The sequence below is a fragment of the Photinus pyralis genome, unplaced genomic scaffold (genome assembly GCF_008802855.1).
Source record: "Photinus pyralis isolate 1611_PpyrPB1 unplaced genomic scaffold, Ppyr1.3 Ppyr1.4_LG1, whole genome shotgun sequence".
Lineage (NCBI taxonomy): Eukaryota > Metazoa > Arthropoda > Insecta > Coleoptera > Lampyridae > Photinus > Photinus pyralis.
This window is the reverse complement of record NW_022170249.1, coordinates 67,364,368-67,391,360: the sequence shown is the minus strand read 5'-3', so window position 1 is coordinate 67,391,360 and position 26,993 is coordinate 67,364,368. Positions and strand designations below refer to the sequence as shown.

General features: G+C 33.7%; 3 protein-coding genes and 1 long non-coding RNA gene across 7 annotated transcripts in view; 2 read left to right on the top strand and 2 right to left on the bottom strand.

The window, feature by feature from the left end:
• LOC116173236 (phosphatidylinositol 4-phosphate 5-kinase type-1 alpha-like) overlaps positions 1-4,264 on the top strand; it is a 41,268-nt gene extending 37,004 nt beyond the window's left edge. Inside the window, exon 17 of the mRNA XM_031490679.1 lies at positions 4,074-4,264. Within this exon, the coding sequence (XP_031346539.1) occupies positions 4,074-4,087 (14 nt within the window). The 3' untranslated portion in view covers positions 4,088-4,264. The remainder of the gene's footprint in view (positions 1-4,073) is intronic.
• LOC116173327 (transcription factor CP2-like protein 1) overlaps positions 1-24,125 on the bottom strand; it is a 29,241-nt gene extending 5,116 nt beyond the window's left edge. Inside the window, exons 1-8 of one of the 4 annotated variants that reach the window (XM_031490716.1) lie at positions 23,965-24,125; positions 14,116-15,232; positions 9,834-9,948; positions 8,249-8,481; positions 7,964-8,196; positions 7,705-7,917; positions 7,356-7,619; positions 4,546-4,619 (exon numbers count right to left, since the gene is read on the bottom strand). In XM_031490716.1, the coding sequence (XP_031346576.1) occupies positions 4,546-4,619; positions 7,356-7,619; positions 7,705-7,917; positions 7,964-8,196; positions 8,249-8,481; positions 9,834-9,948; positions 14,116-14,428 (1,445 nt within the window). In that variant the 5' untranslated portion in view covers positions 14,429-15,232; positions 23,965-24,125. Of the gene's footprint in view, positions 1-4,545; positions 4,620-7,355; positions 7,620-7,704; positions 7,918-7,963; positions 8,197-8,248; positions 8,482-9,833; positions 9,949-10,767; positions 10,903-11,068; positions 11,202-14,115; positions 15,233-23,964 lie in introns of those variants that run through there. The other 3 variants (XM_031490733.1, XM_031490723.1, XM_031490743.1) reach the window with 3 other exon arrangements.
• Positions 11,703-13,121, top strand: LOC116173361. The gene is made up of 3 exons (XR_004145929.1): positions 11,703-12,163; positions 12,215-12,493; positions 12,729-13,121. It is a non-coding gene; the product is annotated as an uncharacterized LOC116173361 (long non-coding RNA).
• Positions 17,265-20,582, bottom strand: LOC116173344 (probable inactive tRNA-specific adenosine deaminase-like protein 3). The gene is made up of 3 exons (XM_031490751.1): positions 19,624-20,582; positions 19,273-19,357; positions 17,265-19,222 (listed from the first exon to the last, which is right to left on the bottom strand). Exon 3 carries the CDS (start codon positions 19,200-19,202, stop codon positions 18,141-18,143), a length of 1,062 nt encoding a protein of 353 aa, XP_031346611.1. The 5' UTR covers positions 19,203-19,222; positions 19,273-19,357; positions 19,624-20,582; the 3' UTR covers positions 17,265-18,140.
• Positions 24,126-26,993: the final 2,868 nt, after the last annotated feature.

Sequence of the window (26,993 nt, the reverse complement as noted above, 5' to 3'; positions counted from 1 at the left end):
GAAAAGAAAATCATTTTAATACTACGATAAAAGTTGAATGGGAACCAAATACTGTAATTATTATTAACGGGTCTGCAAAAAAAGGTACAAAAATAAATAATAGATTAGGAGTTTAAAATTCCACATCTCATGATGATCCAACGCAAAATAGACCAGAGCCTGCATATCTACACTATAGCAGAAAGCTTTTAGTGTAAATTTGAAGTCTCTAGCTATTGTAATTGCTGAGATCTCAGCCGGATAGCCAGCCAGCCGGCCATACCGAATATAATAGCGTGTTTTTCTCAAAAAATGCGCTAAAAAACTAGTAGTTATATTTCTTTAAATCGGTTACGAAAATGTAGAGAAAGGGGGTTCTTACGGGGATGTACTGATGTGCGTACTAAACTATTACAATACAATGCTACTACGTACATATGAATCGTCCGCATGTGATGTTTAATATTGGAGACGTTTCTCTTCATTAATAATCTCAAATTGGACGCGTCCATGCGGTTTAAATAAAATTTCTGTCGATTTGAGCCTAAATTCTTGTGAATTTTTAATCTTAATCTTCTGCCCAGCAATCTGAAGCATTCCTTTCCCATGGGGTTATTGTCATCGAGGGTGTGAAAAATTTGGGCTTCGATAATGCAATCACTTTCAGTAATTGTTACTGTATGTATAAATAAATACATTTTGCGGTTTTTAATTAAAAATTTTCAGCCCTCTGACTGGTCACCTAATATAAAAGTAATGCAAAATCCAAACCAGTTTATTGGGAAGATCAATGCGATGTACAAACAATATCCATACTTTTTTAACCATTCCTAATGGCACTTGGTCACACCGTTTCAAAATTAAGCAACGCGTTGCATGGTGTATCATGCTCCGTTATAACGTTACGTCGTTATTTCACACAAACTATTAGTCTTGTCATTTAATTTATACGATCATGTACGATGATATCAAATACAGTACGCGAAAAAAATAGGATATCCTCATTGTATCTACGCGCATCAATTTAATTTTTCGTATATTAGATACAATAACTGATGGTTACTTCCGCATTAGACGATGCTTGAAAACGAACTTCGCTTCGTGTAACAAGTCGTTCCCTTTCACTTACAATCACAAGGTAACTTGCAATCAACGTACGAGGAGGTTTGCGCTATAATAGATTACACCGCAACCAGATGTAACCAGTTACGCCAGGAAAGAGCGGTTTAATTCGGTAGCGGAGTACAGTTTTGATAGGGTAAGCTGGCAAGTTTTGCTCAAAGAAAATAAATGTAAAATGATGCCATTTACAGCTATTATTGCTCTATTCCTCTTTGAACCAGTTTGTTCTTACTTACGATCTGTTATTAATTACCCATACGCTTGACCTTTATTAACGTACACCTACGCAATGAAGGGTAAATCCTAATTAAGTAGTAAATGCTAACCGAAAAGGGGCTATTATCATGTAGGCCTTTACAAGAGAAATAAAAGTAAACACAGACTTTTGATCCGCAATTCGAAACCAACCCTTAAATAGCGGTAATAGTATTGTTTTACTTTCCGTTTGCTCTCTGTAAACGGGACATACATATCGTTTTACTTACGGCCTCCTCATTAATTGAAGGATATAGGTAATTAGCGGTAGCGCCATACTTAATTAGCACGTAATCGTATGGCATAGAAGATCTTAATAGCCTAGTCTTGCGTAATTAATGCAAGTGTACCTTCACTTTTGATACAACAAGGTAATTAGCTTAATTAAAAACTAAACCGGAAGGCTATAAATCAAACTAACGTACTCAATCACAGAGGTTTTGAAAAAGTAGAGTACATACACGATTTAAACAAAATCAACGTGTTTTCATTCCCACTGTGAATGATGAATGCAATTTTTTTGAGTTTCTAGCATCTTTCACGTGTGATAAAACTTTGAGCATTTGAATTGTGCTGATAACATTCACCCATATCAATTTTTACAGTAAAAAAATCACTGCAAATGGTTACCCTCGAAATAAATGCGTAAACAATAACTTGGTAACAGCCTTTTTTGAAAAAACCGTGTGGGGCCTAATTCAAAAATGCTCTTCACGACCTCTATCACCGTGTACAAGTTCATTTTCTTTAAGTGTACAAGTAAGCATTGGGGAAAGAATGGCGGTTTTACGGACTAAACGTGGCAGTTAACTAGACGTCTCATAAAAAGCCTTTCAAAAATGAAAATACGCTATTACTAGAGCGTTTTTTATGTGTATAGCACTCCTCCCAAAGAAAAATTCGTATCGGGTCGTATGTATACCGTCCCGATTAATGCAATAAGAGAGGATTTTGGTAAAATATACGAAAATTAGTGTCAGAGGGGAGAACGCAAATCACAGAACGGTCCTTGATATTTTGTTTAACGATCCGATCAATGCATTTTTCCGAATGAATTTGAGATTATGACCAAATTTGAACAAAATTTATTGATTATGTGGTCTCCCAATCTCGCTCTTCGTTGTGACTCCAGTGCTCATCCCGTACACGAAGACAGGGCATTTTAATTTTTTTTAAATACGCTAAATCTATAGGAAATGCACGTCATGATAATCATGGAATCAGACAATCAACTAGGTATGCATGAAAGAAATGATGAACTAACCTTCCCTCAACTTACCTTTGAAAATGAATAAAAAATATAGGCTAGGTAAACGTAACGCTGATAACAAAATGACTTGAACAACGTGTAGCATTTCCTCAACTTATTTGCGATGCAATTTATTTCTAAAACGCCATTTTTTTAAGGACGTCATACCTGTTTCCTCACAAACAATGTCATAACATTAATATAGATCCGAGGGTATTTGTAGCTTATTGTTAGGAATTTAGAATAAAATTATAATTTTTTTTACTTCAAAGTTCAAACTGGTAAACGCTAGTATTGTTATCATTATCAGTGATAGGTTTCAAGGTTCATTTGACATAATCTTGTATACACAAACGAGTTACAAAAGTATAACTGAGCGGAAAGCTGAAATATCCTTCACCACATTCTTATTTTGCATTCCTAAAACACCATAGTCTAGTCAATGGCCCATTTTTGGAAGTGGTAATTTTGAAATTATTAACTCATAGTATAGGTAGAAATCCAACTGCAGTGTTGCATTTGATGTGAATGTAGTTTTTAACAAAGGGCCTGAATCACCAAACGCAATTAATATTTTTCACTTGCTTTGAGAAGCAGCTAATAAACAAATATTTACTGGAATCTTTCAATTTTCAAGAAGGTATGTAACAAAGTACGCCTTTGATAAGATATTGTTGGAACACTAGGTCCATTTTAGTTCTTGCAGCCTAATTTTGGTACTCGCTATTGCGACTGTATCCTTGTCCTACAGACTTTTACTTCGTAAACCCAATATGGAACCAACCAAGTTGCATTACTAGTACTAGAGTTTATAGGTTTTTTCAACTGCTAATAATCAACATAACCTCAAAGTGGTTTGTTTTGTGCGGCATGCGTATTATAAGCTTACTTACAGCCAAAGAATACCCATAGTAAAAGCAACAGTATAGATAATACCATTGTGGATGTAAGCTGTGTTGCCTAAGCAGATTTTTGAGTTTTTAGTTCAATCGCATATCTAAGAAACTAAACCAGATTATTTATAGCACCTTTTGAAAGTTTCAGTGTTGCCGAGGTATTAACATTTATGTTTATGCAGTTTTAAGTATCTACAACAGCGCACATCCGCAGACTCGCCTGCTGCTCTTGCAGATATCAACGAATAAGCTTATTTCTTCTTCTTATTACTTTGGTGTATGTTGTGCTGTCTATTGCATTTTCACCATAACCAAATTTTAATATGATGGTAATATTAAAAGGCAATTGTTTGTCTGCCTGTCTGTCTGATGTGAGCTATTGGCGCCCACATCTCTGGACCAATCGAGATTAAATTGGGCACATGATGGGTCTGAGACGTGGATCTGAGCAAAGGTTATTATATTATTAATCAACAAATGGACCTCCAACGACCCCATCCTCAAAGTCCTTAAGAAGTGAAAGGAGTGCACCTCGCCAGTAAGCTTAATAAATATTACACATTTGATTGCAGATATGAGTATCTAATATTGAAGACAAACATGCATAATGGCCCATCATGATGCTCTAGCGGGGCGAGATGAGATGGCTGCACCGTCGAAACAAGCTTATATCCCATCCAGGACGAGTTTGGTGATAATTTGTAAAAAAATTTTGATCTCTACAAATATTCGAAAAAATGCTTGCTTACATTAATTTCTACTAATTTTTTGTAAAATAAAAATTAGAAACATGCAAAATTGTTTTTATGAAAACCAAAAAGGTTAATACAAGTGTTTAAAATTCAGCTTTAAATTTAGTAACTCTGCTCCCATGTAACCGACATTGTTCTTAAGGTATGAGAGAACCATATGACTAGAAGCAATAAAATGAGTATGTTGTTCTAATTCATTTGTCGTGAGAACATTCAATGCTTTGGCTGGCTGTGACATGCCGGGAATGTTTGGCGTTACCCTCGTATTCATATATAATATTTTAATTCTTACCTTTCGGGTGAATACGGTCTATTAGCTGCAGAGGACTCGGTAGACGAACAGGTGACAACCGCATCCAATGGAATCTAAATTAATTTTCTATAATCAGTACAATTAGGTACACCAACTAAAGAGAATAGGAATAGTACAGAAAAATTTGTATTGCGCTTAAGAAGTAATTAGTGTAATTGTATAAGCAACGAATAGTGAAAAAAACCACAATGTGTATGGAAGTTTGAAATCTGACCCTCTGTAATTTACATAGCTTTTCTATATTCCCAATTTTTTGCTTGGCACTTTGTTATATATATATATCTATCCTGTACACTAATGTCAATTAGAGGAGTTACAACGGAAGTTAACTCTATATACATTAACCGTTTTTAACATATTTTAATTTTTATGTCAAAAATGTTCATTTTTGAATACCTTGTATTGATATATTTATAATCCAAGTATCATAACAATTAACACAGTCGACTCGAACGAAATCTAATAGGAAACCTCGATTTTAAATAATTTTACACAAAAATTTCAATTATGATTTGGGCTGCAAACATCATTTTTGACGTAAAAAAACGCAAAATTTAGATATAGGACATTATACCTGAAATGTTACATAGAATTTTACGTTTAATCTAAAAATAAAATAATATATAGCCAACTCTACTTCAAATTAGCATTATAGTACAATGTCGAATTTTCCAAATGCTCTGAGGTCTCCTTTTCGAGATTCGGCCTTCATCGTGAGACACCCTGTATATTTTTATAATTTGGAATGCGTTATTTTCATGTTCAAAAACCCAAGATACCAAATTCCTCAGAGATTGGATTTTTTGCACTCATCTGAAGTGAAAATCTAGCAAAAATGTTAACAAAATGTAATTGTGCGTTTCATGGCTGCTGACAAATTTAAGGAGTTACAAAATTTTTGTAGGAGTTTAGTTCTGAAATTAAAAACCCTTGGTTTATTTTGGAAAGATTTTTATTCTGATTGGCTCTATTGCCCCTTACATTTACGATGTAAGTTCCATCATACTTAGATCATGTACAAAGCACTTCTACAGCAATATAACCACAGTGATATGAGTTAGAATTCATATTTGAATTTGAATTCCGGAAATTACTCAAGAGTTTTCAATTGGTATTGTGTGCCGCCTATCTCTATTCCATTCATACATATTACAATCTTAAGCAATACAGGAAATAGCATTGTATTTATATAATTACGGTGGTAATAGTCGTTATTTGTGAATGGACACTTTGGAAGATAATCAAAGATTTTGTTTATTATTAATCGGTCCCAGAAAGTTTCCAAAGATGACAATCTACCGAAAGAACAATTTATCGACTGAAAAGCAGTTTTACCAAAGCACACTTTACCTAAAGGAAAAGTTCGTTGAAAATTTTCCGCCGCTTTGAATACAATGAAATATACAAAGAACGAGCTTTAATAATGCTTTGTTGTATTCATGTAATAACATCTTGGAGAATTATTTGTAATTTAAATTGTAAGGGATATCCCTAAAAAGGAATGTGAGGAGACGAAATTAAGTAGGGAGAAATAATCTGCAGCCTGGTAAATATTTCCCCCAGATATTTCGTGTTAATTTCGCCCCCTCCGAAACTTACAGACGTTTTCCTGTATCACCTTGACCTGTTCATTTTCCCTGATAAATCAGTTCCTATATATGTGTATTCCCTACTGAACGGGTAATTACAACAATCAACACTATTCACATTCATACACATTCGCTAAATAACTACCTGTCCCGGTACCCATCATAAAACTGATGCGTGCTCTTCGATTTAAAGTATGTATCCTACATGAACTCCTACCAACTCCCGGCATCACCTTGGGCTACTGCCAGGCCCAATGGACATTAGATAATTACACCCTGTTAACCATAAGTGGTTGAAAGAGTTTGTTTTTGTTCAATTTTATTATCGTTTACAGTAATTGCAGCATAAGCAACCAACACGATATCATATTGAGCTTCGTCGGTTTCTTCAAGGAGGAGATAAATTTGTTGGTTCACATTTACAAGTTGCACATTAATGGTTGCGTATGCTGCAGGATTTACCTATTTGGCGATCATTACTTTTGTCAATGACTGTACATATTGACTGAGGCGGTTTTGCTGTCGCGGTAACGGGTGCGGGGTGACACAGTCTTACTACAATACACTAGACTTCTCCTTATTGTTGAATAGCACCTCAGTTACCAATTAATCCTTGTAATTACAGTTTAAGTCGGAGTTAAACTTCCACGTGCAAGCACCCATAATTTAATAGCCTTCTGGTTATCACAGCTAAAACGCCGACCGTTTAAAAATAAAGTGAAGCTGGAGGGAAGTACTGATCCATCCATCCAATACGAGGGCTGTATGCGAAACCTTGGTCCGCATTATTATTATGAAAAAGATTTTTTAAATATTTAAGTAACTTTTGTTTAATAAAAACGTAATGTGTTATGCTTGGTTTTAGCGAATATAAAAGGAAACAATGAATTGATTGGCTTCTAGGTTTGGTAAGTAGGTGTATGAATTTTCTAGGAAAAGAAAACAAATACATTTTGTTACTATAAATGCAGCCTAAAAAAATCAACCATAGGGGAAAATAGTCTAATTTACGTTAATGGATTATCAAACTGATAAACTTTAACACAGACCACACAAGCACGAAAGTATTAAAGGAAATGTAATAGGATAAAAATAATTGCAATGTGTCATAATTATTTAGTTATTAGTGTAATAAAGACGCAAATTGTAGCTATTTGCTGACCACCTCACCTTATGGTGTATGCAGAAAAAGATACTCACATCATTTAAAACAGTACATTCGTAACTGGGTTGATATTTCTCTTGCTCGGAGACAGGCCGTTTTAAAATTTTCTCTCTATCTTGCTTATGTTTTCTATCAGCGCCTTTAAGCTTAAATACTTTTATTTGACACACGCCTGCATGTAGTCGTTTAGAAGAATCACAAGGCTCGGATGCTTGATATGTTTCAACTTGAATACGGAAGGGCACCCCCTTTTCCCCTCCATGTTTTTTTGGAGTAAACTCGGTGCTTATGCAATTTACCTAAAAGGACACCATGAACAAAATAATCCTCACAGACTTGCTGTTTAAACAGCATCATCTGTAGTATGATTTATTTGTTCCTTACTTTAATATACACTCCAACTTCTTTTGTTGGATCCCAAGTAAAGGCAATCAGATTTAAGGCGTTTGAAGGTTGCAATACATCACAAAGGCCATAAGATAAAGGCACATCAACCTCTAATATTCTATCACCAGGTCGAGATTGCTGCCATAATGACATTTGTTCCCTTTCCATATATTGTAATCGTCGTTCGTGGAAACAAATCCGAATTACAGTCTACAAAATAAGAATTACATATTCATTCAAAAACCAATATACTTACCTTTAGTAATTTTCCTCGATATGCTGACAGATCTCCTAGTTTCTTTAATTTAATTTCGTAACTTTGCCCTTGGTTTAAATATGTTAATGTATCTTCATTCACTTTAGTGGCAATACTGGTTGCTGCAGCAAGGACATATTGAAAACGGCAATCTTCACCAAAAGTATTACTGCTTGATGTAACATGATATCCATCTTGGGAAAGAGAGGATGGGGAAGAGGCTATATTGTTACCTACAATAATTTTACATTTGAGAAATGCACTAATAGTTTGTATTACTCTTACCATCAATATTTGTTTGCAGAGATGAATAAGTGGAACCACCCAGTAAGTGCTGAAGGGTGTTATTAAACATATTTTGATTACTATTGCCATCGTTAACTGCTGAATTTGTAGTTGTATGTGATGAGGTAACGGGAATACATGACGGATGAGAAAGCGTTTTTGCTTCATTTGATGTGGGAGAGGGCGCTTCTTGTTTAAAAACTGGAAGACCGGGAAGAGAAAGAATAGCTTCACTAAAAAAAAAAGTTAATAATAATTGTAAGTAGAGTCCTGTTGTTTTGTAATGAATAGTGAGATACATGTGGGCAAATTTTGAGTAACCGTGAAGTTTCAAGCCTCTTGGTTTACCTTGGCGCGGCAATAGTCCACTGCGCAACTGTTCATCACAAAATAACAGCACTCTAATTAAAACAATAGTAATAGCATTGGGATGTGAACACCCTCAGCAATCGTTCAGTGCAGCATGTGCCAGTGGTACCATGATAGTTCAACTTCAGTTTATTTGACTGACAATGAAGAAATTTAAATGGTTATGATTCAAAAATTGCCCAATTAGGTAATTTGGCAATTGTATCAAGCAACTAAGTAGAAGTTGAACAATTGTCGTATCCCTTTCCTGAATATTTCGTATACCTTAATGATGGATTCATGATACCACAAATCAACAGGGATAATACCACATAACAATTTTGATCTAATCCAAAGGGCATCTGAATATTTGCTAGGACTTCATTCAAGCCTTTGAAAAATTGTAAAATAAACATTTAAGTTATAGAAATAAAATATAATAGCAACGCAGATTTAAAATACAAAAATAGAAATTTTACAGATCATCGTAAAACCTTCACACATATTCATTCAGACATGCAAAAAGTAATTATTCTGAAAACATCATCCATGGCCCAAAAATTCGTACTTGACTTGGTAAGTAAACATTTTTAATCAGATATATGACAATTTTCCATACTAATAATGGTTTATCCAGTTTTATAAGAGTAAGTCAGAAAGTAAATACTAGGTACTTATAAAAATTGTTGCGACTTTCCACAATAGTTATTTATGTATTAAGGGCATAATAGTGATATTTATATTTTTGAGGGCAACGAGTTAAAAAAACGAGTTTTAGTCGCCCGAGAGTATAAACATCAGTTTATGCCAGTGGTACATACAAAATTTTATGTCTTACAAATAGTTTTCTTCGTCAAAGTAAATATTCGTTTACAAAATAATTCATTATGTTTGATCAAGTATGCGTGGTTCGAATTTGTTAATATGATTGAAACCATCCAAACGTCAAACGTAATTTTAAATAATTCAATTCATCGTGAATGAGCAAGAAGTTCCAGAAACTATACGAAATAGGGCCAATCTTGTGATTTAGTAGGTATTGACAATTAATAATTGACGTTTCTAATTTTCAATGACCTGCAAATATTTGTTTGTTTTGTCATTAAGTATAAATGAGTTACTATGGTGATACTTAATGCCCTAGGGCATAAAGTGGTACTTTATGCCCGCGTATCACAGATATAAAATGTGCTGTGATAGGTTAGTAAGACATAAAAATCAATATATTCGTACTTACCTCATATTATATGAGTTGCTACTTAAATCTGCTCCTAACCCCGCAAGTGAGCCTTCTAAATCTGCATTCAGATCTGAAATATCGTCTACCTGCCATGGTGGCATTCGAGAAGTACCTAGAAATTTGATTAACCATTTATTTACTTGTGTGTTTAATTCTAGTAGAAATTAGGTATAAAATAGTGTAAACTAAAGTAGGTACCAAGGAAGGTATTGTCAAAGCTCCATTTTTCAGGTTGGAAGTGCTAATTCAAATGTGCTTGTCATTACCTAAGTATCCGTAGCCAGAATGTAGTAGTACGGGTGGCCAGTATTTTTCTAGGTGGGGCTAAGAAGTTTTGGATAGACTTTTGCAAAGTAACCATCAACCGTAATTTCCACTGGGGGCAAGACCACGTTCTAGGTGGGGCTCAGGCCACCCTCTGGCTACGGACCTGAGTATCATCAATTAATCTCATCGAGTATTTACAATACGTATGTTTTGCCATTTTGTAGGACCTGTAAGTAGCTACATAATGTGACGACCATATTGTTGCAATTGAAAATAACTCTTTTCTCGTGTAACTTTTGATATCATTTTCCAAACAATGGATGAATTCTGATAGGATTTATAAATTTAAAAAATAAGTTTTGTGATTGAAAATTAATCCACATGTTCATTATTGTCAGTTATGTAGGAAAAGTAACAACTGTTATTTGGGAAGATGTTTATTTGAAACCAAAAGATCAGCTCTCGTCACTTGATGAAGAACAAAAGGCGAGCAAGTAGATACATCAATGTAAAATATAGTAAACTAAAAGAAAACCTAAGCACTATCTCACTGGGTTTTTGAATGCGGATTGTATGCCTAAAGCTTTTTCTATGTTTGATTTATAAATTTAAATATAGGAGCAATAATAACCGACTATTCCATAATTTAGTTGCAGTAACTTACAGGAATTAATTGACGACTGCGTCACGAATCACTTAGCCGACGTCAACAACATTAAATGATTTTTTCAATTAGATTTTATACACACATAACTGCCCTCATTTAACCTTTGAAATTTATCTGAACTCATTCTTTTTCCGAAACAGTTGTAATTAAAAATATTTTACAAATGACTATACAGTCGCCATTGCTTGAAAAAAAGTGTTTAGTTATTGTTTGGCTTAGGTAGGTACATAATTTCCACAGCGTATGCACGTTGTTGACTTTGATAAGATTACACTAAACTTAAAAATTAAAAACGTACATTTAATTAAGCAGTCCATTTTCAAAAATACAATTTCTTCCTTATTAATGTCTCTATAGTTTCAGAAAACGGCAAACTCTTTTTGCAGAATCTTCATTTTGGTGTAGACGTATTTTAAACCCAAGTAAATACTACATCAAAATACTGTCCTTTATTCAGTTTGATAAATATGAGGCATGTGATAAGAAGTTGATAAGTATGTCTCAATGGTACGTCAAAGATCGGACTTTCATTCTTCTAAATGATCATTTTCTTGTAGATTCTAATTTTCATTGCTAATTTAAGTTAAAATTAATAAATGTATGTTGTAGTACCTAAAATTCTTAATATGGATAAACACAATAATATGTACTCTTTATATTTAACAAAAAGTACATTTGTGGCACCATCGTTTAATTATGCTCTTGCTTCACACTAATACAAAGGTCAGGGCAAAACAGATATACCTAATGACCGAAATTAAGTTCGATATATAGTCTAAAATGGTAATCGCATAAGTAGACATGCCTTAGATTTGTCACCACTTACACCTATTTTGTATATGTACAATAAGAAGGCACCTACTTATTTTGGTGTAAACAATTCTTTTATATTTTTCTCTCTTGTAAGATCTCAACAAACGATCGTCATGTTACGGTATAGAACACCATGTGCTGAATCCAAAATACATCCACTTCCTTTTTGATCGTGAAGGTCAGTATCCCCCCTTGGGAATCGGCGTGAATGATACTGACTACTACTCTGCATTATGCATGTATGAACACTGCCACCTCCCAACCCTTAACATAACTATAATAGTCTAGGATATCTGTATTAAATAAATCCATATACTATTGAAATTTGTATATGCGAGACTGTCAAGTCTTCCCCCTCCATTTTGGACGTATACCCTATACTGGTCACTCACTGACCATATAGGTACATATTCACAAACCAGAATGCAAATGCTCTGTTTTTTGAAATTAAGTTTGTTGTACATTTTTCAAGCGCGTATAGCATCATGTTTGACAATTCTAAATGTCAGCGTAGAATTATCTTACTAAATACCACTGGAACTCGGACTTCGCAACATATTTTTGTGGTATTTATTTTCATGTAAGTAATTTAACTCGATAATCTTTTTATATTTGACAAAAATATGTACAGTCATTGCAGCATACGCAACCAACATTTGAATATATTATGCAACTTGGAAATGCAAGCCAACAAATTAAGGTATCTCCTCCTTGAAGAAACCAACGGAGCCCAATGTCATAGGAATGTTGGTTGCTTATCCTGCAGAGTGTAACTAGTAGGCGATCATTGCTTTTGTCAATGACTATACAAAACAACAGAAAGTATGCATGGTAACGGATAGGCGTCACGTTTTGACTTCCGAATACCGAATTTTGATTTTCGATTTTAATCAAGATAAAGCTCAATTTAGTAAGTATAGTCGCGAGTTTTTGATAAGAAACTTCAGTGCGGGCAAGGTTTTTCAACGCCGTAAAAATTGTTGTTTCAGTTGACATAAATGCCAAAACTGATAATTTCACGTTAAGTCTTCGTTGTTATAATCGCTGTGATAAAAGGATGACTGGTCATTTGTTTTATAGATTTCACCAATTGAGTAGAAGAATAGAGGGTCATTTGATAAATGCATTTTATTCTCTGTTTAAAGGTGCGAATAGACCAAGCAAACATTGTTGTGCAACAGTTGAACAACAGGTAGGCAACTGTTGGCTAACTTGTTTCCGTGGGGAGAAAACATTGCCGACAAACTGTTGGTCAACATCGACCAGCCTGCCAGAGAGAATCAAGACAAGAGAGAATGAATCGCTATTCCTTAGGAAAACGTTCATTTTGGCCCACATTGTCAGCAATGATGAGTAAGAAGTGGTGAGAATATTGTTCCTGCACAACATCAAGGCAGTGCCTTTTGCTGCGCCCCAAAAGTGATCAAAACAGAAAGCGCACAAAATTTATCCTTTACACAAAAGCAATGTTTTTTTGTAAATAAATTCAAATTTTGTTGGGTAATAATAATAGCACATTATTATCATTTGAATAAAAAATGTACTAAAACATTGCCTTTAAAACTATATTTCATAGCCCATACGTACGGTTTATAAGCTTTTCTCTTCATCTTTTGACATAACATTAGCTTCAAAATTTGTCTTTATTTAACTTATAGTTTAGTCGCTCGCAGGATATTAACACAATTTTGAACGCAAATGCGTCAACAATAATCCCAGATATATGGCAATGAAGCGAGGCATAAAACTCAATTGTTCATCAACTTCCCATGCCGATTTTGAACAAGAGATGTTAATACATTATTTAGAGTTGTGAGATACTGTCTAAATCCCCCGAGAGTTATCTGTTTTCATATCGGTTTGACAGTTTTGCTGGGAACATATCACTTCAACGACCGAGAAATGTACCTCACGCGTTATATTGACAATATACTTTTGTGCAAACAGTTTGGCCACGTTTATACATTTTTAGCTTTTTCAAGACTAATATAGGTACCTATTTTTTATTTAAAATATACACATACAAATAATAACACTATTGGTATAAGTAACAAACATTTAAAAAAAAATTCATAGTTTCTTTATCTCGGTTGGTTTCAGAAGACTCATCTCGTTACTCGTATAAACCCAATTTTACGTTGAACTGTGCGCATAGTATGAATTAGCTGCAGTAATTTAAGCAGGTCCGCTTAGACACACTCGCCTGCAGGTACCTATATTACACACTACTAGATTGGTAATTATTACTTGATTGAAAGAATTGCCCACGTTTTGGGTTGATATCGGAACAAAAATAACATTATATCTAAGCTGGTAAGATACCTATCATTCACATTACTCGCCCTGAATTTCGCCTAAAATATAAGTCGAGGAATTTGCACAGGTGTACCTACACCTACGTTTTTACTATGCGTTTGGGTACAATTTTTATCTATTTTAAATCGATGTCATCCAATCTGATAACATAGTACTTACTACACTATCAACTATGACGTTAATCAAATCTCAATGTTTATTTTGTTAGGTACCTACCGTTTTCAGCCATATTTCGCTTAGCATTTGTCGATTTTGCGAAATTTTCTGTTACCATTGAAGGTTCTTTGAGGTTCTCATTGGAAGTTGATTTGGTCTTAAACGGTATAGTTCCTGATGAGGATAATTTTCGTTTTGAGGTAGTTTTAGGTAAAACCGTATTAATGAAATTGTCAATTTTGTGGTCGTTAGTCCAACCTAAACAGTCGTCAGAGTTCATGCTTGGTTCGTTAATAATATTCCACAACTCTCGCGAATTTATACGATCGATAGAAAATATATGTGGATTGTTTTGGCACAACTGAAACTCCATAATAACAAAATTACAGAATGAATACTTTGTAAGAAAAGGCGTTCATTTATAATCTCTTTTCATATGAATTTTTAACTTTTGAATACAAGAGCTAACGCAATCTAGTTAGTACCGAATTAATTCACGATTTGTTTAAAACATAACAAAGAATGAATTGTATAATTTTTTGAGTCCTGTGGTTTCTTGCACACGACGACTTTGCACAAAGGCATTATGAATGTTGAGCATTTTAATTTGTAAATAGTGGCATTCAATATCCATTTAGCACAATCGGTTTAGTTAGCTTGAACAAATAATGAAACTTTTCACGCAACACAAGGTCACGTTACACAGAAGCTCTTCCAGCTAAGTATGGGGCCCTTCAAGGCAAATTTCGTAAATTAGTATAAACTGCATTAGGATTAGTTTTCGCAACACTCGCGTTTGAATGTTATCCGCGTAACTGAGATAACAGTACGATAAATTTGGACTATTATCAGATTTTAAGCCTTAAACCATGCGCGCGCGATTTTTAATTTTGCAACTGATCACAGCAACATCTTTATGATGTCTAAATTAAGCTTAATTTATAAAGTTCCATTACAAGAAACGGTTCGAATTAAGCGTCTGTTTAGAAATACAAATAATTATAGTGCAATTGAAGTTGGCTATGGAATTATTTATTGCCGCCTCGTGAAATTTTTTTAGATTGAATTGAATTAATAGGTCCGCAAAGTCAAGTTTAGTCAAATGAAAATAACCCTCTCCTTCAATTTTTATGTTCTACACACAGATGGCTTCGTGTATGGTGGTCAAAGTCAAACCCTGAAACAAAATTCAATTTTATACCTCATATGTTAAAAATTTATACGGAAAGATAAGAACATATAGTGCTAAACATTGATATATTCAACACGCAAATCACAGTGTGAATGTATTTTGAGTTTGTGGCAAGTAGGTACATACCGGGCGTTTTTGAGAGGAATTGTCATTAGTTTAGGAAAGTAATGGAGTTAACAATAGTAGGTACAGCATCTTTCTACATGATAAACCGCTGCGGCTGCTTTAGAGGCACAGTGTGTGTGTTATTATTAAACTACATTATTTATTTGAAATTGTTTCTTTGAGTCTACTACTACTAATAATTTTTTGGGCCAGAACCTGCAATAAGCATTAAACGCATCATTTCATCATCAGCTCAGTTTAAAGTAAATTTATACTCGGAACGATTAAATAGAAAATAATAAATGACTGAATAAATTTACATTAATTAAGTTTATAGGATGCACCTACCTATCATTAAGAATTAAAAATTTAACACACTAAAGAAGTATGTCGGGTTTGTGTAAAAACCCATGATGAGCGGCCGCGTTTTGAATAAGTTATCCTAAAAATGAATTATTTATTTGTACAAATATGGATACTTATGAATATTTGAAGATATGAGGATGTAGAATTGTAGACCATTTTAGTTTCAGTTTTGTTTGATAGTTATCACATATCAGATATGGTAGGTACGTACCTAACCTATAGGTATACAGATTTCAAATAAATTTTACGCTTGTCATATAATCTATTATTTTTAAACAGCAGAAAATCGAATACACTAAATTAACAATGGATGAATAAAACAACAGTTTTTTACTGTTTGAACAAAATCTACAGACATCCAAGGGAAGGCAAAAATAGAATGGTTAGGTATGTGTTGATATGTTTTACGTTGTTAAGTATATACCTAGTATAATTCCACTGCTGTCATTACTTCAAGAAAAGACTAACATATTTTTGAGCTTTCTAAAATAGATAACACAAACGGAATCAAATATGAAAGATAGCGTAGCACATGTGCAATCCATGTTTGACGTGCTACTTCAATTTCTGTTTATAAGAAAAATTTCATTTCAATGCTTTTCTAAATAAGAAAGTTGGCACTGCGACTGCGCAAAACCAAATTTTGAAACTGTCGTTAGATTTTCCTTTATTCCAAACGCCTATGCATCAAATTTCTTTAAATACTTCCATAAATAAAAAAAGTTGGCACTGCGCATGCGCAAAACCATCTTTTGAAACTGGCGTTAGATATTCATTTATTCCAAGTGCCTATGTATCAAATTTCATTCAAATACTTTTATAAGTAAAAAAGTTTGCAATTCGGTTTATAAATGGTCGAGATGCGAAAAGGGCACTTTGTGATTTTGAATGAATCGATTTGACTCAACTTTTGGCATTGCGTATTATATGGCTGAGGATGCCCATATTGAATTTCATGCAATTCAGTTCATAACTAACGGAGATGGAAAAGCGATCGGACATTTCTAAACAAAGTTATCGTTCACACGGACAAATAGAGGGACAGACAGACAAAGGAACAGACGGATAGACCAACAGACAGACGACAGACAGCAATACAAAATTATAAACAATCTCTAGGATCGTTAATAAACGGCAAAAGTGTAAAATTATGGAATATGTAAAAAACGGTTTTTTGTTTTTTTACTTTTTTAGTAATAAACGCAGAAAAAAATCCTTCCTTGGTGCAAGCCTCGACACCATAACGAACCAAATAGCGAAAAAAGTAGAACATTAACTCTTAAGATAAAGAACTAGTAGCGTCTCAACGAACGAGCGGACGGACAGACTGACGGACGGACATTTTTTTAAATTTTTGTGGAAATGCGCTAAAATCATTTAAGGAAGTCAAAAAGAAAAAACAATACAAAATTTCTACCTTAATGTTAAAATAAACATAAATTAAATTCATTATTCATTAATATTATAAAATGCATTTTTGATAAGAAACTTTTTTCCAGTCTGATTTCAAAGTATTATACGGCAACGATAAAAACCTGGTCTCAGCGCGTAGCAAGATAATTTTTTCTATCTGTAGCAAAGCAATAAATGCGATGAATATGTGTGGCTTTGTTATTGTAGATTTTAGAAATTACGTAAAAAAAATTGTTAATAAGGTTTATTATTAAATTTAAATATGTATTGTGTTTAATAATACAGTGCAATCGATTTTTTTCGTACATTCAAATTATATCCTTTTTCTATTCAAATTGTTAGAACATGAAAATAAGGATAGTGTAATTTATTGACTAGAACTTATACTAGGTAGGTACCTTCTACCTTTTGTAAAACGAACGGTACACAAGATAGGAGATATAAATAAACTGCTATTTAAAACCTAACTACAGTTTTTGGCAGGAGATATTTGAATGCATGCTCCTTTCATAATATATAAATAAATAACATATTTCTTAATATATTTGTAAGATTTATTTTATGTTCGTAATACATTTTCTTCACCTTAGCTTTACTATCCTAACCCAGAAATTTGTGTGAATATGTATGCTACTTAACATTAGATGGTGTAGGTAGCGATCTAGAACTAGAAGACCACAATAACTTTATAAACAGTATGACCATATAATGAGGCTTTACGATAATTCAACTAGTTAAAACAAGTTGGCAAAAATTACCATTACCAATGTGACAATTTTTATAAACATCAACCAACGAGTAACATGGCCCTAAATGTTTTAAGTGGGAGTGACTGTGAGTGACTTTTTACTATCCATTGAAAGTTCCAATTATTTAAAACTACAGTAAATCATAGAAGAAATAAAAAGCATTGTCTTTCTTATCAGTGATGATCATTACACATTGGCGGTTGGATGTGTTTAATAGTTTCAGATAAAGAAACCCACAATCCATACACACATATCTCTCGTTAGCTACAAACAGTTACCAAACTAGAACACTCATGTTCAAGTAATCCCCCAAAAACCTCATAATGATGGTTTAAATGTTTGACAGTGTGTATTTGGCATAAGCTACCAAGACCGCCACTATTATTCTTAGCCCCAAAGAAAACTCTTTTAATACGGCTGTGAACTAATGCCATGGAGCACATAATGCAAGGTTCTCGTGTCACATACAGTACATATCCAGTGCATAAGTATGGTCCATCAGACGGCGTTTCAGCGTCAGGTTTTGCTTTAAACTTCTTCGCACCAAATTCGATGCAGGTATATTTCTCTTGTAAAAACTTCAATGCTTCAGAAGGTAAACCGCTTACAATTTTATTGTTACATGCAACAGTATCGCCTCTTGTAGGGTTCCATGCGCCGCCATTCTGAGTGACAGCTACATGGTCGATGGCAACCATGACAGCATGCTGACATGGGTTATTATGTTGTGTATCAAAGCCTACTGCAACAATAGAATTTATTGACGGATCAATTACCGTAACACCCGAGTGACTGTTATAAAACTTAGCAATGTCCACTGCTATGTGCATGTATTTGATGTGATCATTTATCTCAGACGCGCCAAATAAAGAATTGTCATGTAATTGTTCTATATACTTGTCACTGTGAAAGTTACACGGCCACAGCTTATTCACTGTTTGATACTGCTTCTTTGTTTTGGGTGCAATTTCGGCGACCAATATTTTTTTAATGTTGCCTTCAAGTTGGGATACATCAAACTTTTTCTCCTTTAAAATTTGATGTACATCTTCCGATTGAAGGTCCCCACTACACTGGCATACTAAAATGTCTCGACCCCTTGCCCGTTTTAAATGGCACAATTCTGATATCGGAAGAACTGAGTTTAATTCCACCAACACCTTCGAGATTAATTTTATATTTTTAATAGTATCCACATAAACCTGAGTTAAAGGTGTTTCGTCTGTAAATTCTGGCGACAATACTGGATAAAATGGTGTTTGGAGTTTTCTACGCTTCGAATCACTCATATTTTTAGCAGAAAGGTTAATCCAGCTGTGCATCAATGGTTTATCTTCGGAACCTAACAAATTATTCATATAAGTAAATGAAATCAAATATGCATATATGTACCCGGAAATTTGTTGTATTAATATTATAGACGAATGCAGTAAGGGCAGGAAAATGCACACGTGACATGTCCAGATGTACCGACCTACTGTAAAATAAATATTGTAGAGATCTTAATTATCAGCAAGATGTAAGTATCTATTATACTTCAAAAGTTATTATTAATAATAGTAATAACAATAACTTGCTATCGTAAGTTAAATCCTAAGTGTCCCTGGTCGCGGGACAGGATGCAGTGCAGCGCTACTAAACAGCCAGCAGCACGATTTGACCCGCGACACAGTCGTGCATATTTTATTACCACCTTTTAATGTGGTGCATATTTACTGATTTATGCAATGTTCAACTGCATACGTATACGGTTTATATTGAATATTATGAATAACTGAAAACTCCTCTCTAGAACTGTACTTGTTCAGAACGTGCAACTGTGTCGCGGGTTAAGGCGACTCAGTCGCGCTGCACTGCATCCTGTTCCGCTGCTCGGTGTGAAGAGGCACTAAATCGTGCACTGTCATTAGTAATGAGATGACCTCTGAAAATAGGTATATCCAAATAAAAGAGATCGTACTACACTGAACAATTATAAATGCTTTTACAAGGTAAACATCATTCACAATCCTCATATGACAATTAATGGTCGTACAAATGATTCTATTTTAGGATTCGTTTTGACCATTCGAATATAGTTTCTTGGTTTAGATAATTCCAATAGCACATTATAAAACAACGTTTTAGTCCAGTTAGCATGTAGAGCGTTTCTTTCAGGTTTTAGTTAACTCGCCCTGTTGTGTTTACCGTCAGGTGTTAAATCTGGCCTTTTATTATGTTAGTTACGCCACTGGCTATGTTGCTTGCTCGCAGGCCCGAAGAATTTTGATGTAGGTATGTAACCATGTTTGCATATTCAAGTATTTGATTCTATCCCTCTCCACCCACTGTTTATGATATGCTTTCGTTTGCCAGCTGCCTCAAGTTGCTAATGCACTCCCAGACAAGTGTAACCTGTTATAGACGTCAATGCAGCCTGACTATCTGAAAGAAGATCAATTGTCACTCTTTCTTTCCCTGACTGATCATTTTCTAAGCCTGTTCTCTTGACTGTGATTTCTGTAGATGGCGGGTAGGCGTAGGAATAACTGCGAAATTCGTTATGTGCTTTAGAATGGTTTATTAAGGATCCTCAGATTCTTTGTATTGTATTGTCGTCCGTCTGTGTGCAACTCTTTTTAAATGTTGCCGATTATGTTGAAATTTGGTGCTTACTTTATACCTTAAGAACGGACGCTATTGATTTTCAGGAAGCTGGTTCAACAGGAACAAAGTTATAGGACTTCGAGTGAATCGGGAACGGGAATAACTGCGCGCTCAATATAATAGAAATCAACATTTTTCATTCCCTAGGTCATGAATCGAGTTCGGACTTTCGCTAGATTATACCCTATGACTCTTAGATGTGTAACAAGTCAATATAACTCCTCTGTGTGCTCTAGGTCAAAAGTTTTAGACTAAAATGTTCCCAAAATTATTCATTACACATGAATTTGGAGTTGTAAAAGCTTTCAAACGCATTATCGTGATTCTGAAAGAGTACATCACATGCATATATGAGAACCGAGTGTGTGTGATTCAAAAAGGTTAAATTATTTTTCTGAGGCCACATGTGCTTGGATCAAAACATGTCAAAATCGTTATTTATGCACCAAGATCGTTGGAAAAAAAAGACCAAGAGCATTATGTCAATGACTAAAACATGAATTTGATGCATTTTTGTTGACTATGTATTTTTCAAGGTAATATTAAGGATTCTTCGATATTTCGTTGTATTGGTTTATTGATTATAAAATTACATCGCGTGACTGTTAACTTGTTATGCCGCAATGAGAATTACAAGATAATGAGAAAAATATTTCAATATTAGTATCTAATTGTATACAGGGTGTTCCTAAATATGATGTAAATACGGAAGGAGCTTATTTATCATTAAAAGTTCGTATAAGTATAGGCCCGCAGCCGATTCGTTACTGGTAGATTGTAAAATATGAATTTGATTTCTGATTTGTTTGGAAACTTTTTTGTTCTTGTAAAGATGGAAAATCACAGCAGCTCAGGGTTCTAGTGGCCGGATGCCACGGGCGCCATGGATTAGTGGCAGGAATTGCAGCTATTTCTCTGGTCACCTTTGCGCGACCGCCTTTTGAAGTCTTAGGTTGTCGTTAACAATACTGTTGAGGTCCCAGAATGGTGCCAGAGATCGTTACGTGCCCTACCAATAGACCTGCACGTATCAGATAACAAACGGTCAGGTGATGGTAAGTCCACGCCTCCTATTCTACAGTTGTGCTGGACCACCTTGTGACTGATTCAGCTTCGTGAAGCGGCGTCCTGGGAAGCTTCTCTGAGTCCCGCGGCTCATTCACTGTCCAATTTTTAAGCTCGATTTTGATTTATTTTTCAGGAATTTATTTTGTCTGTTAAATTTATGTTTATTACAAATACATCGATACATTCGTGTTTGACTGCTCTACAAAACCTATGAGCTTTGTTAGACACACCCTCATTATTATGGGATATAAAATAGTTATATATTATACAAGACCATAAAGGGGCATTGTTAATTCACGAGTGACGCAGCCACTTTATTTTATAGCAGAAGCCATACAAAGCATTGTAAAGCTTCTTACAATTCTGAAATTAATTTAGACGTCAAAAATAGCAAGCTTCGGTTCTGTCGTCATGAAGGTTTCCATAGCAACAGAATTGTCATATCTTCTGAACGTCATATTATCTCGAGTATTATCTTGCATTTGAAATAAGATTGACAGATGTCATTAGAATGCACAGTAAATTGATTCACTTTATCTACCCTTACGGTAAAAGTGATCACTTTATCTATCCTTACTATTAAAGAACGGCTTAGCCTACTCGTTCAAACCTGTTAAAATAACAATCTAATATATGCTATAAAATAAAATTTATACTTTCACGTACAAACAGTTGTTGAGAACTAGCAGTTTTAATTTTGTAATGGAAGCAATTGAATGTATCATATCATCTTTGTATAGGGCATTTTTCGTCTTTTCAACGATATATGTTCGTATTTAAAATGGTGGAGTAATTTGACCAACAATGAATTTTCCGAGGAATTTTCGAGTGAACTTTACTATTAAAATATTATAAATCAGGTTAAGTATGGCGTGAAAACAAGTGAACATCAAAACAACAACAGGTCCATAACCTTTGCACCAAAAGTGTAGTAGATATGAAAATACAAATCTCCTTCTGCCTTATCAGATGTTTGTAACACATCGCAGCTATCAGGTTTTGAAAGACATTTTCTTGTTTTCTCTCATCATCCCTTACGTTAATTTGACGTTTTGTAGTTGGATGACATAAAACATGTTCGCTTAAACCGTATTCAAACCTCCAAAAGGCTGTATTAAGAGGCAATCTGTGATATAAATATAAATGTGAATAAGTACGGAGTGTTTCCCCTGCAATTTATTGGCATTTTGCACTCACAGACATTATCTACCATTTTATCATTACCGAGTACATTTGCAATAGATTTTGAAATTAACACTCCCTAAGCTGAACACCAATATTTGGGACAGCCCTAGGCACACAAATAGTGTAGGGTCCCTTACTCCCCTGGTTTATACTTATATCTCATAAAAACAAAGGTACGTACTTATGGTTTCAATTTTATTAATTTAACTTAACAGACTCCCATAGAAAATAATATAATAAAACCTACCATTTTACATGATACTGGATACCTACTGGAAAATTGCAAAACCTCTAAATGTTTTTATTTTAAGACGTACACGTAATTATATTAATGTAATTTTCTTTGCAACATGAATATCGTCAACTATCAAAGATGCATGCATCTTCGCAGGCCCCCAATTTCAACGGGCCCTCTAGGCTCATGTCTACTGTGCCTAGGCAAAAACGCGGCACTGCATTCATGTTATTGCCATTATATAGATAACAATTGAGATTTTTGCATTAATTACATTCATTTAGCTAGCTATAAGACTGTTCCAGTGAAGTAATCGAACTATTGGTTAATTGTTGGAGGAATCAGGAATACAGATCTTTCTGCCAAGTGAACTTTGCCTTGTTAGGCACAATTATCCGTTATTTAATTTACAATTTAAATGTTTACTTTACTATTAATCTCGCTATTAATATTATGAACACGAATCTGTATTACTTAGACATGTTTGAAATTTGTCTACAAATGCAAAGATCAACTGCAAATTTAAATTTACCTCCATTATAGGTAATTTTCTCCATTAAAACTACCAAGAATAATCAATTTTAAGTTGAAGAATACACCAAACAGGTTTAGCAAGTGACTCGCCCATCACTACTTTTTACTACACAACTGCTTTTAATCCTTTTTTATTTAATTAGATATGCAGAACAGGAGATTGGGAATTATAGAAAAATTAGGGGTAGTTATAATATACTTAAGGCAATGTTTTAATACAGCCTACCTACTCTCTCGAAAGCAAAACATTAGACATGTTCTACATTAAAGCAACAATAGGTAAAAGTCCATCTAATAAGCACACTTAATTACAAACACTTAAGATAGGTACCATAATAACTTTCAAATATGGAAAATTCAAATTTAACAACTAATGAACAATATCGGATACATGTAATTAAATACGAAAATCTTACCAGAAATAAACTAGAAGACGAAACACTTCTAATGAGGGCTCAATATGAACTGATTTTTATGTTTTACGGTATTTTATGAAATATTTTCAGACAAACTGGTGTCCAGAATGAAATCCACAACATCCAGTGTTAATTAGGTGCTGATCTGGAAGTGGCAATTCTACAGTAACCAGTAGGTAACTGGATGTATCCACAGCAGAGTAAGCAACTTTTGGTTCCATCTATTATGAACTTTTGTAACTACAAACAACATTCAAACGTAAACGTTTAAGTGAAAAGGAAGTGTTTCTTTTGTAGCTTAGGAAAATATGTTACATTGAATAAGTAACCAATTATTCACTGTATCTTATCTGTTAAGTTCTGCTGATAATTTTTCCAATAGACAAGACATGCCATGTTTTAGAAGCCGAATCACCTACAAGCACATTATGTTCGTTCTTCACTGCTATAGATACTTACATACTTTTAAATGAGTACTGAAACATTCCTCTTCAATTCAAAAATGGATCTCATCTCATCTGATCTTGATAGCCAGAGAAATTATACAAACTTTTCCCAAAAGATGATCTATGTATTGAGCAGAAACTGTAGCTCGAATTCCAGATCTACGTCTTGTGTTACAGAAAATAATCTAATTTTAATTTAATCATCGACTTTAAGAATGGAAACTTTAATTAGTCTATACAACTGCCATGGCAATAATCGTTTGGCCATCTCTTATTTTTACTTTTATGAGAAGTTCAATGCAGATTTTCATTTCAATGGTAGGTAAGTAAAAGCTTAAGAAAATGTTGCGCGAAAAAATTAAAAAGCTCACATAATTAATTTATTATATCAGTCACATTTACAAAATCGTAGTTATAGTAAAAAACGATCGTCATAAAATATTTATATTACATTAAAACTGTAAAAATCTGTAAAAAGCAAGATACTTAGAATGACATAAACACATTCAAAATATCTTGTAAGGCTTTATCTTCTTATTTTACTGTTAAGATAAATTTTAAAAATATATCAAAATAAATAACACACATCACATTTAAAATTATTCTAAAAATAAATATTAGCACTAAACTGATAATAAAAGAACAAAATAATCTATTTTAAAATACTGAATTAAGTTATTTAAAGCACATTTTATATTTTGAACGGCATATTTTTAGTAATTCAAAATATAAGTTTTATTTACACTGGCGAATATATACAATTGCGAAAAACATTTTTTGTAATATTTGCACGCTTAGAAGAAAGGAAAATATATAAAAGAGCTGCATTATTATGTAAACGCCCAAAATATTGCAATAAATGTTATTGCCTTCAATTCCTCTTAATCATTAATAACTAAAATATTAACAATAATACAAATATGGCAAGAAAATGTTTGAGTATTTAAAAATAAATTTTCAATTAGTAAAACATGAAAATTAAGTTATCTATATATATAATTTAATTCGTTCGGATATAAACTAGGCTAATATATACGTTCTAAAAATCAGACTTCTTAATACAGGACCTTTAAAAGAAAAACTATTAGTAGATTATGAGCCTTAACTTCACAGAAGGGGCCACTTTAATTAAACAGTAGTGCAGACTAGAAAATGTGTTTTCTTAATTATTAAGCCAATGTCCCATTGTCCTTGATCCAAACAATAAAATGCTTGCCACTACTCAACACAACCAGTGGCAGAAGGTTGCAAATGTCTCATATTTGCACTACCTTGTAGTCTCAATATACAGGGTGGTGCCTAGCGCGACGCAGCATAGGGATTTCAATGCTAATTTCTTTTTAGTCAATTACTAGCTCCCCTAATTATTTTAGAGCAAAAATCTAAATACGTTTTTTTCAGAGAAAAAAATACTGCATATGTTCATAATATTACTCATAATTTTCCGTTTTTCAAAACCGTAGAAATCAACAAAATAAAAGGGTTCATTTTACAATAAATCAGATATGCCTTGGAATTACCTAAAAAAACAGCGATAACTTTTCATTATTTGCCTTTGAGGTATATTAAATTTATACTTGTTTATAAATTAGTTAATCATAAAATTGTTTGTCATGTATTTAACTGAACAGAAAGAGGAAATGCTAAAATTGTTTTATGCCCGCCAAGTAACGTCTTTATTTACTGTGAAGTACCCCAATCGACCGATTCCAAGCAGTACCACAGTGGACAGAATTGTGGGCAAGTTTCAAAGAACAGGAACAGTGTTAAATCACTGCAAGTGCAATAACGTTCAAAATGTTCGTCAAAATCATCAGGAAAACGACAATACATTCAATGTTTTGGCTGCAGCAGTGGAAAATCCGAATATAAGTTTAAGAACAATTCTTCCTCAAATCTATTTCTTTTTCTTCGATTATGTACCCTGGTTCCGGAAAATGATAAACAAAAATGCATTTTCTAAAAAAAGATTACTCATAGCTGCTTTTTCTGGCGTCGGTTATTTGAAACAGAATCAAATATGAAAATCGTTCGACGTTAAACAACCATAATAATTTAGATGCGATGCGCTTGTAGTTTGTTAAAAGATTCCAAAGTATCACTGATTTATGAAAATGTAATTTTTTATTCTGTCGATTTCTACGGTTTTGAAAAACGGAAAATTATGAGTGATCGTATGAACAGGTGCAGTATTTTTTTCTCTAAAAAAACCTATTTAGACTTTTGCTCTAAAATAATTAGGGGAGCTAGTAATTGGCTATAAAGAAATTACCATTGAAATCCCTATGCTGCGTTGTGCTAGGCACCACCCGGTATACCTAATAAATATAGGACATTGGCAGTGAACACATTAAAACAAACTTAAGGCTTATAATCTACAATTTTATATAGCCGTATTCATAAGCTAATATCTTAGAGCCTCACATTTTTTCAAAAAGTACTCAAAATTTTTGTAAAAGTGAATTATGCATGCTTGAATTAACTTCAAATATCGTGACTACATTGACATTGTGTTTGCTTGTGCTTTTCAGTAAATTTCATGCTGCACATAAAAGGTGAGCAAAACACATACATGATTTAAAA